This window comes from Muscardinus avellanarius (genome assembly GCF_963383645.1).
Source record: "Muscardinus avellanarius genome assembly, chromosome: 5".
Taxonomy (NCBI): Eukaryota; Metazoa; Chordata; class Mammalia; order Rodentia; family Gliridae; genus Muscardinus; species Muscardinus avellanarius.
In genome coordinates this window covers 73,149,147-73,166,090 of record NC_137790.1, presented here as the reverse complement: position 1 = coordinate 73,166,090, position 16,944 = coordinate 73,149,147, and the positions used below count along the sequence as shown (strand labels likewise).

Genomic DNA, 16,944 nt, shown 5'->3' with positions numbered 1-16,944 from the left:
TAGTGAGGCCCTCAGAAACTTAGTGAAGTCTTGTTTTGAAATAAAATATAAAATAGGTCTGGGAGTATAGCCTGAGGTAGAAACTCCCAGGGTTCCATCCCAGTAAAACAAAACAAAATAAAAACAAACAAAAAAGCTACCATGCTGTAACTTAACAAGACCCTATTTCAAAATTAAAAATAAAATTGGGTTGAGGATATAGTTCAGAGATAGAACATCCCTGAGTTCAATCTGTAATACAAAAAAGTTAAAAACTAAAAAATTATTTTTATGTAGGTAGATCATATCATCTATGGATTTCATTTCAGGATGGTATTAGAGGCATTATAGGATACTATTATTGTGAGTGAGTGAGTGTGTGTGTGTGTGTGTGTGTGTGTGTTTTACTGGGGATTGAACCCAGGGGCATTCTACCTCTGAGCTACACTCCCAGCCCTATTTTTATTCTTTATTTTTGAAACAGAGTCTCACTGAGTTGCAAAGGACCTGACTAAGTAGCTGATGCTGTCCAGGAATCAAGATCCTCCCATGTGCCAACATACTGGGCTTTAGGATACTATTATTAAGCTGGGTGTGGTGGCACAGCTTGTAATCCCAGTACTTGGGAGGCTGAGGCAGAAGGATTACAGATTCGTGGCCAGCCTCAGCTACTTAGACCCTCCACAACTTAGTGAGACCCTGTTTCAAATTAAAGAAAAAAAAAAAGAGAGGCTGGGGTTGAAGCTTGCAGTAGAACGCCCCTGTGTTCAATCCCCAGTTTCGGGGTGGGGGGGATTCTATGATTAAAAAGATGTTCAGTCTGTTAGAACTGAGACCTATAGTTCTGTTGTACAAAGAAAACATGATAGCCCTTAATTGCTATCAGTTCTTTCCTGCTCTGTTCTGTTAATCAGCAGCATGGCTGTCTTACCACATACGTGAAAAGAATAAGCAACTGCCATCTGTCTTCTTGCCTCAAAGAATACTCTTCATTCATATCGTTCAGTCCTCATTTTAGTCTAGATTTATCTTTTAGTTTTTTTCGACTTTGCAGTAGGAGGTTCAGCTTATCTTGTAATATTCATGCATTTGAGGTCCTTAGCAATATCTTCCTTTGAAAAAGATATGACTTGTAGCATGGTAGTTCTTTTGATCTTTTTCTGAGTTACTAGCAAATTTGTGCATCTTTTTTATTTAATCCAAGCTCGCTCTCTTACACTCACGCGTGTGCGTGCTCGCTCGTGCGCGCGTGCTCTCACCCTCTCTCCTCTCTCTCTCTCAGCCCTGCCAAAAAGAAAAAAGCAATAAAATAATAGTTTTTGAATTCTCAGTCTCATCAGGCATATTTTGGATAAATCTTGTCAAGTTCTGGCCTCTGTAGATGTCTCATAACTATTGTATAGTGAAATAATATGATAGGGAAAGCAAGAGAATAGAAATAAAACCTAGGTTCTTGAGCTAGTTATTTACTGCCTTGGGCAGGTGGTGCAAATTTTCTGAACTTTGGTTTTCTCATCTGCAAGTAGTGATATCTATATTGCCTATCTGCTAGGCCTGGTGTTAGAATCAAACAGTTCAACTTCTAGAGAAGTTTTGGAAAAACCAGAAAAGGTATACATTTAATAGCTGTTAAGTCTTTTTTTTTTTTTTTTTTTTTTTTTTCCAGTATTGGGGATGGAACCCGGGGCATTCTACTTTGGAATGACACCCCCAGCCCCATATTTTTATTCTTTATTTTGAAACAGGGTCTCACTGAGTTACAAAGGGCGTCACTAAGTAGTAGTTGAGGCTGTCCATGAACCATGATCCTCCTGTCTCAGCTTCCTAAATGCCAGGCTCTGTTAAGTCTTAACATCCAGACCTTATCATTAAATCAATCTGATCATTAAATCAATCTTGTAGATGGCTTCACATTACTTTTTTTTTTTTTTTTTACTGCCATCACCAGTACTAAAACCATGTTTTATGTAAAGGATGAGTGGGAAGGAGATTTAGAAGAAGTTCTTCAGCCAGTTGGGTGGCCACTGAGAGAGTGGAGATAGCAGTCAAAACACTGAAAGTAAATACAGGTTTAACCCAACAAATAAAGCACCACAGAGAAGGAGGAAGGAAAGTGCTTCCCATGAGGCTGTCCAGGTTTGAGCTGCTAGGGGTGTACTAGATGGAGATGTCCATGGTACTTTGGAATGTGGATTTGGAGCTCAAAGGCACAGAGTTAGATATTGGACCAGGAAACACTTCTGCAATGAGATCATTAAACAAGGCAAGAAGGGCACTGAGGGTGGAGCTTTGTAGAATGAATGTCTGCATTGAAGGGCCCTTTGAGCCAGAGGAGCCAACAAAGGCTTCAACAAGGGAATTGTCCCATAGTCTGTGACAATTCTGTTTTGCAGAGTGTGGGATATGGGGGACATGTCCTTACTGATCTTGTGAGTTGAGTTTTATGTATTGAGGTCCTTGACATCTGATAAACCAAACCACTGAATAAAGATTAAATCTTCCTTAGGATATTTCCCAAAAATACACAAACTAAAATTGAACAAACAAACTGAGCAAGAATTTCCATTCTGTTAAGTAGTCTATAGCCAAGTCTAAAAATGGAATGTTTGTTTTTCACATTCAGTATTGCTGGCAGGCTCTGCTCTGTTCTTAGTGAAAGAATAGTTTCTATGAAATGAAACTATAATACTATTGACTTTTACTAATTCTCTTCCCCCCCGCTTTTTCCCTGTAGATTTTACATTGTGCCATAGGTAAGTATGGGATTTTTCCCTTACTATATAAAATGGATTTTTGCCTTTAAAATTTTCTTTTTAGTCATAAATGATAGTTTTTATTTGATTTTTACTGGATACTGAAAAAATTTAACCATTTCATTGCAATATGTAAAATTGCTCAAATTGGAATGGCTTTGGCTTTCTAAAGTTATGGATGTTGTTTAGATGTTATTATTGATTGCTTTATTATTTTTCACAGCTCTTTCTGTCAATTTAAAGGGGGTATCTTCCGTTTACTCAATACAAAAACAGTAGAGAAACACTTGCATATTTATAAAAATGTGGTTGAGTTCTTGGTGCTAAATGGTGTTAGAAAACCCTCTCTAATCACTTAAATGGCTTCCTATCCTTAAAGAGGTTTGGGGAATCATCTGTCACGTGGTTTGCTTTCCCAAAGGTTAAGTGACCTGGCCCAGGTTCCATAGCTAGTAAAAGTACAGATAATCCCCCATTATGATGGTTCAGCTTACAATATTTCAACTTTATGATGGTGGAAAAGCGAGATACTTTTGGTAGAAATTACACTTGGAATTTTGTTCTTTTACCGGTCTAGTAATAAACAGTATAATTCTTCCTTATGCTGAGCAGTGGTAGCGAACAAGAGCTCCCAGTCAGTTATGTGACCATGCGGGGAAACCTACATTCTACTGTGCTTTGTATTGCTGAGCTATGATGTGAGGTAGGTCAGATGTATTAAATGAGCTCAGCATAGTGGTACATTTCTGTGACCCCCGCAATTCAGAAGGCTGCGGCAGGAGGATCTCAAGTTTGAGACTATCCTTAGCAATTTAGTGAGACCCTGTCTCAAAATAAAAAATAAAAAGTACTGTGGATATAGCTTAGTGGCAGAGTGTCCCAAGGTTCAATCCCTAGACAGTATTAAAAAAGTATATAAAATGCATGTTTTACTTAGGATTTTTCATTTTATGATGGGTTTATTAAGCCATAACCTCACATAATTTGAGGAACATCTTTCCATAAGTTCAGTGGCTTATAAACATGTTTCTTGCAGTTCTTTTGGCTGGAAATTCTAAGATCAGGTGCTGGCAGATCTGGTATATATTCTTGCTGTGCCTCACATGTTGGAAAGGGCAAAAAAGCTCCTTGTGCCTCTTTTATGAGGGCATAAATCATACTTACGAGAGTCCTTATGACCTGTCACCTCCTAAGGACCCCACTATTTAATACTATTGTGACAGGGATTAGGTTTGTTTTATTTATTTATTTATTTATTTATTTTGGTGGTACTGGGGTTCCTGGAAACCCTTCTGCCTTCGGGCTACACTCCCAGACCTATTTTTTTTTTTTAATACTTTTTATTTTGGAAACGGTCTCTTAAGCCAGCGCAACTGGCTTTGAACCTACGCGATCCTCCTGTCTCCACCTCCCAAGCGCATGCGCCACCATGCCCAGCAAGGGATTAGGTTTTGATATATTAAATGGAGGGGATGCACAGATACTCAGATCACAGTATCAAGCATGTATTCTGTTATTTTAATTCATATTTAATTATGTTTTTAATACCTGCAATTTCTTTATCTGTCTTAGAATATACTCTTATACCTCTTTATAATATTTCTATCCATGGGAATTTTCTGACAGGTATATTTATTCATTTGCAACAACAACAAAAAAAGTATGGAATGCCTGGAGGGCTTGGGCAGCAGCAGTAGAGAAGTGATCAGGCACAGAGTTGGGCTTAGGAACCACATATCAGATGGGGACCTTGCTGGCTGCTCTGGCATGACACACCCCGAGTACCTGCTCCCATGTCACATTCTGTGTGGCAGGTTTGTTGACAGTGTTGCCTCTCCATCAGACCATGAGCTCCTGGGGGCAGGTTCTGTGTGACTCATCCATGCCTCTCCTCATGCCCAACACACAGGAGATACTTAGAAACCCCTCTCCTTTCCTCATGGACCTTGTTCTGTCGGTGAGTCTCTCCTCCATCATTCCCCTTTGTGATCTGTCTGCCTTTTCATCTCCAGATACAGAATGCTCAGAGTGCCCAATCTTAGAATAATGTTTAAAACTAAGCTTTGGCCCCACATTCCTCCTACCACTACATAATTCATCTCCATCCCTTTTGCCAGATTATTGGTAGACTCTACTTTCTCGCTGTCATATATACCGTACTCCAGCAGTCATCTGTTCTGCTTGTCCTATGAAACTTATCCTCTAATTTAAAATCAGCAACAGTTTTTGCCAAATCCTGAAAGCACACTTGGAACTCACTAGACTTCTCAGTGATACCTGGCTCCATTGAGGACTCCCTCCTTGAGGTCCTGCTCCTGTTGCTTCCTTTTTATGGAGCCCTGCTGGCTTTTCTTGCTCTCTGTGGTTCTTTTCTTTCTTCCTCAGGTACCTTTCTTCCCCTGCTTGCCTCTTAATGGTGGGTGTTCCCTGGGTTCTGTCTTGGCTCATTCGTTGCTCTTGTGACTGAACATACCCTCTCTGGGCAATCTCTTCTCTTCTCATGGTTTGAGATACTCATGATACCTTCTCTAGTTGTAACCACACCTATACCCAGCCTCCAAACTCATCATCTGACCTCAGGGATATCATTCCTTTATGCATATAGGCACCTTCTTTCCTCAGTGTGACCCACAATCCCAAGCCTGCTCTGCCTCCTGTTTTCTCTCTGACAGGGGAATTACCAGCCACAGCCATTCAGTCATCTACTCTACACCTGGAGCTCCTTGGTGGTGCACCCACATCCCTGCCACTAGACCATCATCAAGTTTTTCAATTCTGTTTTCTAAATATTTCTCAGATTGTCTTGGATTTTCTTTCCTATTCCTATTCAATACCTCAGTATATCTTAGTGAGAGTCTGGAGACTCATGGGTCTTCCTCTAGGTTTATAATTTTAATAATAAACGATACCATTTATTAAGTATCTACTGTGTTCCCGTGCTTTACATTTATGATCTCATTTATTTCCCATTTAAAAATTGACAAGACTGAGGCTGAGGTTTCATTTCTCTGTTCTTACCACAAATAAATAGGTAAGGTAATACATATATTAATAAGTTTGATTTAGCCATTCTATAACACATATTTTTAAAATTTGTATTGTACAGCCAGGTGTTGGTGGCACACGCTTGTAATCCCAGTACTTGGGAGGCTGAGATAGGAAGATCACAGGTTCATAGCCAGCCTCAGCTACTTAGTGAGGCTCTTCACAACTTAGTGAGACCCTGTTTCAAAATGCAAAATAAAATAATAGGGCTGGGAGTATAGCTCGGAGGTACAATGCCCCTGGGTTCAATCCTCAGTACCACAAAAAAATCATGTTCTGTACCATAAGCATCATTATATGTATATGTTATATACATATATATATAATTTGTGAATATATATGTCATATTGTGCATAAGCTATATATAGATGTGTATATATATATATATATATATATGAAATTTGTCGGTCACAAGGGAAGTAAGATTTCCTATCTTGTCATACTTGAGAGTCAGTGAGCTCTATGGACAGGAATCAAACCTGTTGCTCAGGAGCTCCAGATGCTTGCATTTTACTGTCACTGTGGGCTTTAGTTAACAGTTTTGAGTTGTCACTTCCTTGCTTAAAACTCTTCACTGTTTTAAATTTCTTTGTGATCTGGTCCCTGCCTATTTCTCCAGCTATACCTGTCCCCATTGCCCTGTCTCCCACTCTGTACTCCAGCAGCCCCATCCCTTTCAGAGTGAGCCACCCCACATGCCAGGCCACTGGCTTCTTGTCTCTGTCTGGGCCAGGCTTTGTCTGGAATGAGCAGAGTTCCTGACCAGCTGGCTAACTCTTTGCTACTTTTTCTCTGCTAACCTTTTTACTACTGACTGGCTAAATTAGGTATTGTTCATCACTTTTCTGTAAGACCCCAGACTTCATGCAATTATTATACTTTCTGTATTGTATTATGTATGATCTGTCACTATACTCGTGTCCTTACCAATAGCACTTGGAAGCAAGAACTGTCCCTTACCAATACCTGTGTCCCAGTGCAACAACTCTGTGCATCTAGCAGGAGCTTGGTGAACATTTGATCGTGATCTTACCAAATTCTGGTGGATTTCCAAAACGTGTTTCAAAATGTTTTCAGTTCTGTATAAGGAATAATGTTAACAATAATAAATAGGCCATTTCTAAATTTACCCTAGAGACAGTGCTTCATTTTTTTACTCAGAGAACCTAAGTTTTGGAATAATGATTTCTTTTCTTATGATTTTCTTTTCTTTTCAGAAGTTTTCACTACAACAACTTGGTCTTTGAGAAACTTACTTTAAAGCCTTGAGATATTTCATTTCACATCAAACTCGTGAACAGTGTACATCTCTGACTGATATGTTAGCTTTCTATCGTTGTGACAAGATACCTCAGATAACCCACTTATGTGGAAGAAAGGTTTTTTTGACTCTGGTTTCAGAGGTTTTAGACCACAGTTACTTAGCTCCATTGCCTTAGGCCTGGAGTGGCACACTACATCATGGCAGGACATATGGCAAAGGAGGCTTGTTCTTCTCTTGACAGGAAGGAAGCAAAAAGAGAAGCAGCCAGTGTCCCAATACCGTACAAGAACACACACTCAGTGATCTAACTTCCTTCCATAAGACCCCATCTCCTAAAGGTCCCACCAGCTCCCTGTAGTGCCCCAAGCTGGCTACCAAACCTTTAGCTTACAGACCTTTGGACCATCAATCTAACCCATAATACTTGGGTTACTTACTAGCTATGTGAGTTCCAATAATTGACTAAATAGGGATATAATGTCTCTCTGACAAAATTGTTGTGAAAATTAGGTGGAACAATATAGAAAATACCTAGCACAGTATCTGAAACATGGTTATGTTAAAAATTGCTGCTGAAGCAGGGCATGGTGATGCTGTACTTGGGAGGCTGAGACAGGAGATTCTCAGGTTTGTAGCCAGCTGCAACAACTTAGACCCTCTGTAACTTAGAAATAACTAAACTGAGCCAGGCATGGTGGCGGACACTTGTAATCCCAGTACTTGGGAAGCTGAGACTGCAGAATCTCAGGTTCGCAGCCAGCCTCAGCTACTTAGTGAGGCCCTTCACAACTTAGACCCTGTTTCAAAAATAAAGAATAATAAAAAGATGATAGCTTTTATTATTAACCAAAGCATTATAATGTTACAGGATGTTAAAAATTAATCTGCCTGTAAATATTTATTTATTTATTTGTAAATATTTATTTGTTTGTTTGTTTTATGGTACTGGGGATTGAGCCTAGGGGTATTCTACCCCTAGGCTACTCCCCTAGCCCTTATTTTTGTTTTGAAACAGGGTCTTGCTAAATGGCTGAGGCTACCTCAAACCTGTGATACAAACCTGTCTTAGCCTCCCAAGTACTGGGATTATAGGTAACTGCCACCACACCTGGCTTCAATATTTAGATTTATGTCAGTGTAACTCTCTTTAATATTCTGTTTTTTCTTAAATTATAGTTGCTTTGTCAGTGAACCTTCTATTTTTCTTTTTTTTTTTTTTTAGTACTTAACCCAGGGGCATTCTACCTCCAAGTTACACCCCCAGCCCAATTTTTATATCTTATTTGGAAACAGAGTCTCACTACATTGCCAAGTACTGGGATTACAAGTGTGTATCACTATACCCGACTTTGTAAGCTGTGTGTGTGTGTGTGTGTGTGTGTGTGTGTATACACATGCGCTCGTGTGCAAGAGAGCAAGCAAGAGAGAGAATGTGAATGTGATAGTGGGGATTTAACCCAGCCGGTAGGCATGAGTTCAATCCCCAGTACCCCCCCAAAAATTTTTAAGTAAATTTTTAAAAATTTGCAATCACTTTAATATTAGTCATAGGACATGGCTCCAAGGTGATTGTGTTAGATAATAAACAGCGCCAGGGAGGAAGTATAACTGCTGCTGTGAACACCCCTCTCTCCTATTGAAGGTGGATTCTCTTCCACCAGTTGGAGCTTAGTTCTCTCCTCTAGTACCCCACTTGGAGAGGACCAAGCATTCCTTCATCATTTACAATACAGTATAGTGAAGAAACTGCCATCACTTGTTATTAAAACCAGACACTAACCTCCCAAGTCTCAGCAGAGGAGATCTCTGGAAGGAGAGGAGGGGGTTCATCCCTCCAAAGCTTTCTCCCTGGAATTCTGCTTTTACACTGTACCCAGCATTCAGAATGATTGAGCACAAAACATTGCTGTCTTTAAACGAAGACCATGTTCTCTGGTTCTACTTAGCTTCTTGACTTTTTTTTTTTTTTTTTTTTTTTTGGTAGTACTGGGGTTCCTGGAAGTCCTTCTACCTCCAGGATACACTCCCACGGGCTACACTCCCAGACCTAATTTTTAACTTTTTTTTTTTTATGTGGAAGCAGGGTCTCTTAAGCCTGCAAGGCTGGCTCCGAACCAGCGCGATCCTCCTGTCTCTGCCTCCCAAGAGCGGGGATTACAAGTGTGTGCATTACAAGCGTGCGCCACCACGCCCGGCCCGCTTTTTGACATTTTGAAAATGAATTTTATCGCCGGGCGTGGTGGCGCACGCTTGTAATCCCCGCGCTTGGGAGGCAGAGACAGGAGGATCGCGCAGGTTCAAAGCCAGCCGCACGCGCTGGCTTAGGAGACCCTGTTTCCAAATAAAAATGTAAAAATAGGTCTGGGAGTGTAGCCCGGAGATAGAAGGGCTTCCAGGAACCCCAGTACCACCAAAAAAAAAAAGAAAGAAAATGAATTTTATCAATCGGACATGGTGGCATACAGTCAGTTCTTGAGAGGATGAGACAGGAGGATCACAGGTTCTTGGCCAGCCTCAGCTACTTAGTGAGGCCCTCCACAACTTAGTGAGACCCTGCTTCAAAATAAAGAATAAAGAAATATATATATGGCCAGGGATGTAGCTTGGAGGTAGAATGCCCCTGGGTTCAATCCCCAGTCCATACACACAAAAAAAGAATTTTGCCAAATAGTAAAGAAGGAAAAGGGAATAATACCTAAAATATAGCAGTATAAAACTTAACCATATCCCAAAGAATAAATTCCTGACCCTGAGATCTAATCCTCTTTTAGTTACTGGGAGCTGGCATGGCATCACACATACCTTATGGTTCTTTTAGCTCTGTTCTTAGGACACTCCTCTTCCTCTTCCCAAGCTCATTTTCCCATCTTTCTCACAAATGTGAATAAAGAACATTTCTTGTCAGGCATGGTGGCGCACGCTTGTAATCCCCGCGCCTGGGAGGCGGAAACAGGAGGATCGCGCAGGTTCGAAGCCAGCCGCACTGGCGTAAGAGACCCTGTTTCCAAATTTAAAAAGTATAAAAATAGGTCTGGGAGTGTAGCCCAGAGGTAGAAGGGCTTCCAGGAACCCCAGTACCACCAAAAAAAAGAACATTTCTTGCTCAGATTCAAGCATTGCTTTCTGCCTAGATATGTGTTTACTGGTGGTGATGAGCAGGGAGAAGGTAAGAAAAATAGGCATAGCCTTTCCCAGCAGGCTAACCTATCTCCCTGCCTGGAGATTCCTAAGGCTTGGTCTTGGAGAGCTGCCTGGGTGCAGTGGGAGGTTGCCAAAATCTCTTCCCCCACTACTACTTTGGAATTCTGCCTTTGCTGTTTACTTAAGTGCGTTGGTTTTCCAGCATCTTGACCCCAAAACTGTGTTGGCAGGGTTGGGTGAGGTCCCAGCTGCTTGGGATGCTGAAGCAGGAGGTTAAAAAATCTGAGACTAGTCAGCCGGATGTGGTGGCACACATTTGTAATCCCAGTACTAGGGAGGCTGAGACAGAAGGATCATGGTTCATGAACAGCCTCAGATACTACTTAGTGATGCCCTTTGCAACTCAGTTAGACCTTGTTTTAAAATAAATTAAAAAATAGGGCTGGGGGCATACCTCTATAATTTTGTACATTGTTTCTTTGCCAGCAACATCCAGCTCTGATTAGTTGTTTTGTGCTGTATGCAAATATACTAAGATGCAGGGAAGGAAGAGAGAAGTAGAACATATTCATCAGGACCCTAGAGTGTACAGGGAGGTTGGACACTTACCCAGGGCTTGTAGACATGTCTGGCACTTAGAATCATTCAGTAAGCAGTACCCAAATGCTGGGCAAAACTGAGTATCTCTGCCCAGTCATCGTTTAGAAGGGAAAGCCATGACGAAAACCCAGGGATTTCCCCCCTCTGCTCTGCTGTGCCTTTAGAAACAGTGGGGGTTTGGTGTTATTGGAAACCTGTTTCTAAGATATTTAAAATCTCTCTGTAAGATAATATTGCTGTTTTTCTAGTCCATCAGAAACCAAGCTTAGGCAAACCTATTGGAAACATTCCTTCCTTGTATGACAAGTTAGATGTCTTCCCCCTAGCTCTCATCTTCGCATCTGAAAAACTAGGGCATTTAGATACTTGATGATCTCTAATGTTCCTTACAGCTGGGCTTTAGAAAATTTTGTGAAACTCTAACCAGGATGTCACTTTGTGGCCACTGTCAGTGATCTGAGTTGTGATATGGAGGATGGGATACTGGCTGCTTTGGTAAATCTCTATGGGAGCGTTAGGAGATGCAAGTAAAGTAGTTTTACTTTTTTTCCTCTTGATAATTTTAAAAGTTTTATCAGGACCCAGTTATACCACTCCAATGTCTACCTTTCCAAAGGGACTGAAATATGAATATTATTGTGATACATGCATATCCATGTTCACAGCCAACCGGTTCACTATAGCCAAATTATGAAACCAGCCTAGCTTGTACATTAATAGATGAATGGATTATAAAATTATGGGATATGTACACAATGGAATTCTATTTAGCAATAAAGAACAAAATTATAAATTATGTCATTTGCAGGAAAATGGATGGACATAGAGAACATTAAGTGATACTAGCCAGTCACAGAAAGTGAAGGCTAATAAGTTTTCTCTTATATATGAAAGTTAGGAAGTAATTGGAATACAAAAGGGACGTTAGATAATGGAGGAGAAACCCCAGTGGAGCAAGGGAGGTGGTCTAGGGGAGGAGGGGAGAGAATTGATAAAACACTTTCACTGATGTTATTATCAACGTCAGTCTCAATATATCGTGTATGGGGAATGGTAAGAGATAAAGGGAAGCCGGGCGTGGTGGTGCACACTTGTAATCCCAGCATTCAGGAGAAGGAGACCAGAGGATCGCAATTCACGGACAGCCTCAGCTACTTAGTGAGGCACTTCACAACTCAGTGAGACCCTGCTTCAAAAATAAAAGGACTAAAAAATAGGGCTAGGGGTGTGGCTCAAAGGTACAATGCCCCTGGGTTCTACCCCCAGTATCACACACACACACACACACACACACACACACACACACACACACACCCAGATACAGGGAAAAGCTCACTATGTGCTGTGTGCATGTGTGTCGTTATCACACTGAGCAACATTATGATGTGAGAGTACAATGCACTAATAAAAGTATTTTTATATTAAAAAGAAAGTCTTTAGGAGGAGAAACAGTTTTCTGTGATGTACATTTGCCATAGTTAGCAGTAGATAGCACCCTTGTATTAAAAGAGTTTCTCTTAGAAGTTACAGGACCTTCAGAGTTTTAATAAAAATAGTATTAAGCCAATAGGTAACACCAAGGAGCAAGCATATTAACCAGAGAAAAGAGAAATCAATTTATTTCCTGTCATTTTATTTGTGTATGTGTGTGTGTGTGTGGATACTAGTTATTGAAACCAGGGGCATTCTGCCTCTAGCTACATCCCCAGTCCTATTTTTTTTTTTTAATTTTGAAATGGTCTCACCAAGTTGCTGAAGGTAGCCTTAAACTTGTGACCCTCCTGCCTCAGTCTCCCAAGTACTGGAATTACGGGCATGTACCACGTGCTTGGCATTTTTCTGTCACTATTCTTTGACTTGATCATTAATATTTGAGATAATAAAAATATGGATATTTCTAAGTTGCTCTGAAAGATTGGCTTTTTTTTTTTTTTTTTTTTTTTTTTTTTTTGGTGATACTAGGGATTGAACCCAGGTGAACCCAGAGGTATTCTTTCATTTTCTTTTTTGCAGTATTGGAATTAAACCCAAGGGTACTCTACTTCTGAACTATACCCACAGCCTTATTTATTTATTTCATATTTATTTATTTTGCATACTGAGAGTGGAACTCAGGGGCATTCTACCTCTGAGCGACACTCCCAGCCCTATCTTTTATTCTTTATTTTGAAATAGGGTCTCACTGAGTTTTAAAGGGCCTCACTAAATAGCCGAGACTGGCTTCAAACCTGCGCAGTCCTTCTGTCTTAGCCTCCCAGATGCTAGGATTACAAGTGTGCACCACCATACCCAGTTTCCCACAGCCCTATTTTTTATTCTTTATTTTGAAACAAGGTCTCACTAAGTTGCAGAGGGCCTCACTAAGTAGTAGCTGAGGCTGTCCATGAATTGTGATTCTCCTGTCTCAGCCACCCAAATACTAGGATTACAAGTGTGTGCCACCACACCCGGCTTCTCCTAGTCCTTTTAAAAGTTTTTTTTGTTTGTTTGTTTTTTTTGTTTTTTACTTTGAATCAGGGTTTCACTAGGTTGCTGAGAGTCTCACTACTTTGTGGAGGCTGTCCTTGAACCTATGATCCTCCTATCTCAGACACCCAAGTACTGGGATTACAGGTGTATATCAGGACACCTGACCAAATAGTTCTTAATTGTAAAGTATATCATAAAATTTAAATTGAGCTCAATTTGCTTTATGGGAAAAGATAATGTATTCCAGAAATTCTCTGCTGAGATGGTCTTCACTTATATTCTTATTTTCAAAAGCCAAGTTAGTCCAGTGAAGTTGGAAATCACTGAGTAATAATTATGATGAGTAAACTCTTTTAAGCTCCACAGTAAAAGCATGAGTCATCTTTTAGCCAGAGAATGATTTATGATTCTTTGGCAGAAGTTGGATAGTTAAATAGTATATATACATATACATATACATATACATATACACATATATATATATATATATATATATATATATATATATATATATATATATTTTGTGTGTGTGTGTGTGGGTCTGGGGATGGAACCCAGAGTCATTTGACCTCTGAGCTACACCCCCTGCCCTATTTTTGTATTTTTAATTTTGAAACAGGATCTCACTGAGTTGCAGAGGGCCTCACTAAGTAGCTGAGGCTGTCCACGAACTGTGATCCTCCAGTCTCAGCCTCCCCAGCACCACCACGCCTGGCTAAATAGTATATTAATGAAGAGACCAAGTATCTTTTGTTTGAATTTTCATTTCTCTAATGGTGAATGATGTGACATGCTTATTTTACCATCTGTATATCCTTTGTGATGAGATGTATATTCAGATAATTTGTCTTTATTTTATTTGTAAGAAATGAAATCTCTTTTAAGTTGCATAGGCCAACCCTGAACTCCTAGACTAGAGATTCTCCTGCCTCAACGTCATTAGTGCTAGGACTATGGGAATCCATCATTATGTTTCAACTTTCCATTTTTTATTGGGTTGTTTATTTTCTTGTTGAGATTTTAAAATTGTTCCTATATTTTGCATGCAAGTGTTTTTATCAGATTTGTGTTTAGCACATTTTCTCCTAGTCTGTGGCTTAATTATTCATTCTCTTAATAATGTCTTTCACAAAGCATAAGTTTTTGATTGGGGGGAGGGACTGGGGATTGAACTCAGGGCATTCTGTCTTCAAGCTACACCCCAGCCATTTTTATTGTTTATTTTGAGGCAGGATCATGCTAAGTTGCTAAGGCTGGCCTTGAAACTGCCATCCTCCTGTCTCAGCCTTCCATATGCAGGGATTATAGGCATATGCCACCATGCCCAGATAAGTTTTTAATATTAAAGTCCAGGGCAACTTTTATAAAATTTATTTTTCTTTTTTAAATACTTCTATTGGTACATTGTAATTATATATCATAGTGAGATGCAAAGTGATGTGTTTATACATGCACGTTTCACTTGTTAATTTTTTTTCTCTTTTTTCAGTACATCACTTGTTTATCCCTTCATATTCCACCCTGCTCCCTCTCCCTCCCTCCCCATACATGTTAGTGAGATGGGTAGTAACACCTTCATTTATGGACATAACATTATTTGGAACTGCTTCCTTCTTCCTCAAGCCTCATTTTCCCCCTTACCACCCCTTCCTCCAGTCTCCTTCCTCTGTTTTACTGGTCTCTCTCCTTGTTTACCTAAAGTTGTTTTTGTTTCCTATTTTCACTTTAGCTTCTACATATGAGAGAAAACATATGACTCTTGACTTTCTGAAACTGGCTAATCTCACTTAGCATAAGATTCTCTAGTTCCATCTATTTTCCTGCAAATGACATAATTTTGTTCTTTATGGCTGAGTAAAATTCCATTGTGCATATGTACCAAATTTTCTTTAGCCATTCATTCTCAGTGGACACCTAAGTTAGCTTCATAATTTGTCTGTTGTGACTTGTGCTGCTATAAACATGGGTATGCATGTATCGCTTATAGTAATCTGAGTTTAATTCTTTTGTAAAGATACAGAGGAGTGGTATAGCTGGGTTCTGTGGAGTTTCCATTTCTAGTCTTTTGAGGAACCTCTGTACTGATGATTATAGTGGTCATACTAATTTATAATCCCATCAACAGTATATAAGAGTTTCTATTTCCCCACATCCTTGCCAGCATTTACAGTTGTTTTTATTCTTAATGTTTGCCTGGTTTGGAAGTAGAATGCCCCTGGGTTCAACCACCAGTACCAAACAACAGACAACAGTTCTGCTTTGTCTGAAATTCAGATCATAATTCACGTTTTGTTTCCATTTGTCTAATATGCCTTTGTGCATTCTTCTACATGTGCCCCTTTTGAGTCACTTTTATATTAGCATAGAGCTGGGTCTTGCTTTGTGAACCGGTTTGCAAATTTCTTTTAATAAGTGAGTTAAGCCGGGTGTTGTGGCACAAACTTGTAATCCCAGCACTCGGGAGGCAGAGACCTGAGGACACTTGGGAGGCTGAAGGTTCACGGACAGCTTCAGCTACTTAGTGAGGCCCTCCGCAACTTAGTGAGACCCTGTTTCAAAATAAAAAAATAAAAAATAGGGCAGGGGGTGTAGCTCGGAGGTTGAATGCCCCTGGGTTCCATCACCAGACGCACCAAAAAGAAAAATAATAATAATAATAATAATAATAATAATAATAATAATAAATAAGTGAGTTATACCTACTCAGAGTTATTGATATGACAGATATGTTTGGTCTTACACTGTCATGATTGATAATTTCTACATATATTCTTACATTTGCTATGCTTATTTATCTGATGTGTCTTATTTATTCATTGGTTTAGCTTTTGGAAGATATTTTTATTTTATTGTCCTAGTAATTACCTTTGAATTTATAACCTTTTTAATACATTTAATCTTTTGCTTTTACTTTTTTTTTTGGTGGTATTGGGGGTGGAACCCAGGGCTTTCTACCTCCGGGCTATACTCCCAGACCTACCAGACAGGTAAAAGACCTGTCTTTTACCGTCTAGCTTGTCAGTTTGCAAAGTCCTCTTCTGACTTCCTATTGCCTGTATAACGATCAGTGAACTTACTCTACTTTCTTCTTTTCCTCTCCCATCTCAGTTTTTAAACTTCCATTATTTCTACCTTTTCAGAACACATACACATTTATATATTCCTCAAAACAATATTCCCAAAACAGTATTCTTTATACCCCAAATTAAGGCTACTTAATTCCATTTGGATTGTTGCGTTAATTTCCTTGCAGTTGTTTTTGGAGGACATTTTTATTAGGCTGAAATGTTTTGATACTGTTTTCTTCTGGGAGTAGTTTTGTATAATTCAAATTGCTTTCATCTGTTCGTTTTGTGGGTGGGTATACAGGATTCCTAGTTTGAAAACATTCTTACCTGTAAATGTAGTGAAGGGTGGTCTCTTCATTGGATGGCTTTCCGTTCAAGGAGGTCAGTGGTAGAGGCATTTAAGTCCTGGTTACAGGATTTTCTGAATTTTCTCCTGCCTCTTTCCTCATTCACCATCCAGTCACTAGAGGGCACCTCTTCCTTTCTCTTTACCCACTTCTTCCCCACTAGCAATGCTTTTCACATTGTCACACGTCTGGCAGGGCATATTGAATCCCTTCCCTGCAGTCTGTGCTCCAGTTGAAAAGGTGCTTTCCTAGTGCTTGTTTGTGTTTTTGCTTAGGGT

The 16,944-nt window shown here is 39.7% G+C and overlaps 1 protein-coding gene across 1 annotated transcript in view; it reads left to right on the top strand.

The window, feature by feature from the left end:
• Positions 1-16,944, top strand: part of HACD2 (3-hydroxyacyl-CoA dehydratase 2) — a gene marked incomplete at both ends in the record, with an annotated part of 101,579 nt that overhangs the window by 18,474 nt on the left and 66,161 nt on the right. Inside the window, one exon of the mRNA XM_080695526.1 lies at positions 2,714-2,732. Within this exon, the coding sequence (XP_080551652.1) occupies positions 2,714-2,732 (19 nt within the window). The remainder of the gene's footprint in view (positions 1-2,713; positions 2,733-16,944) is intronic.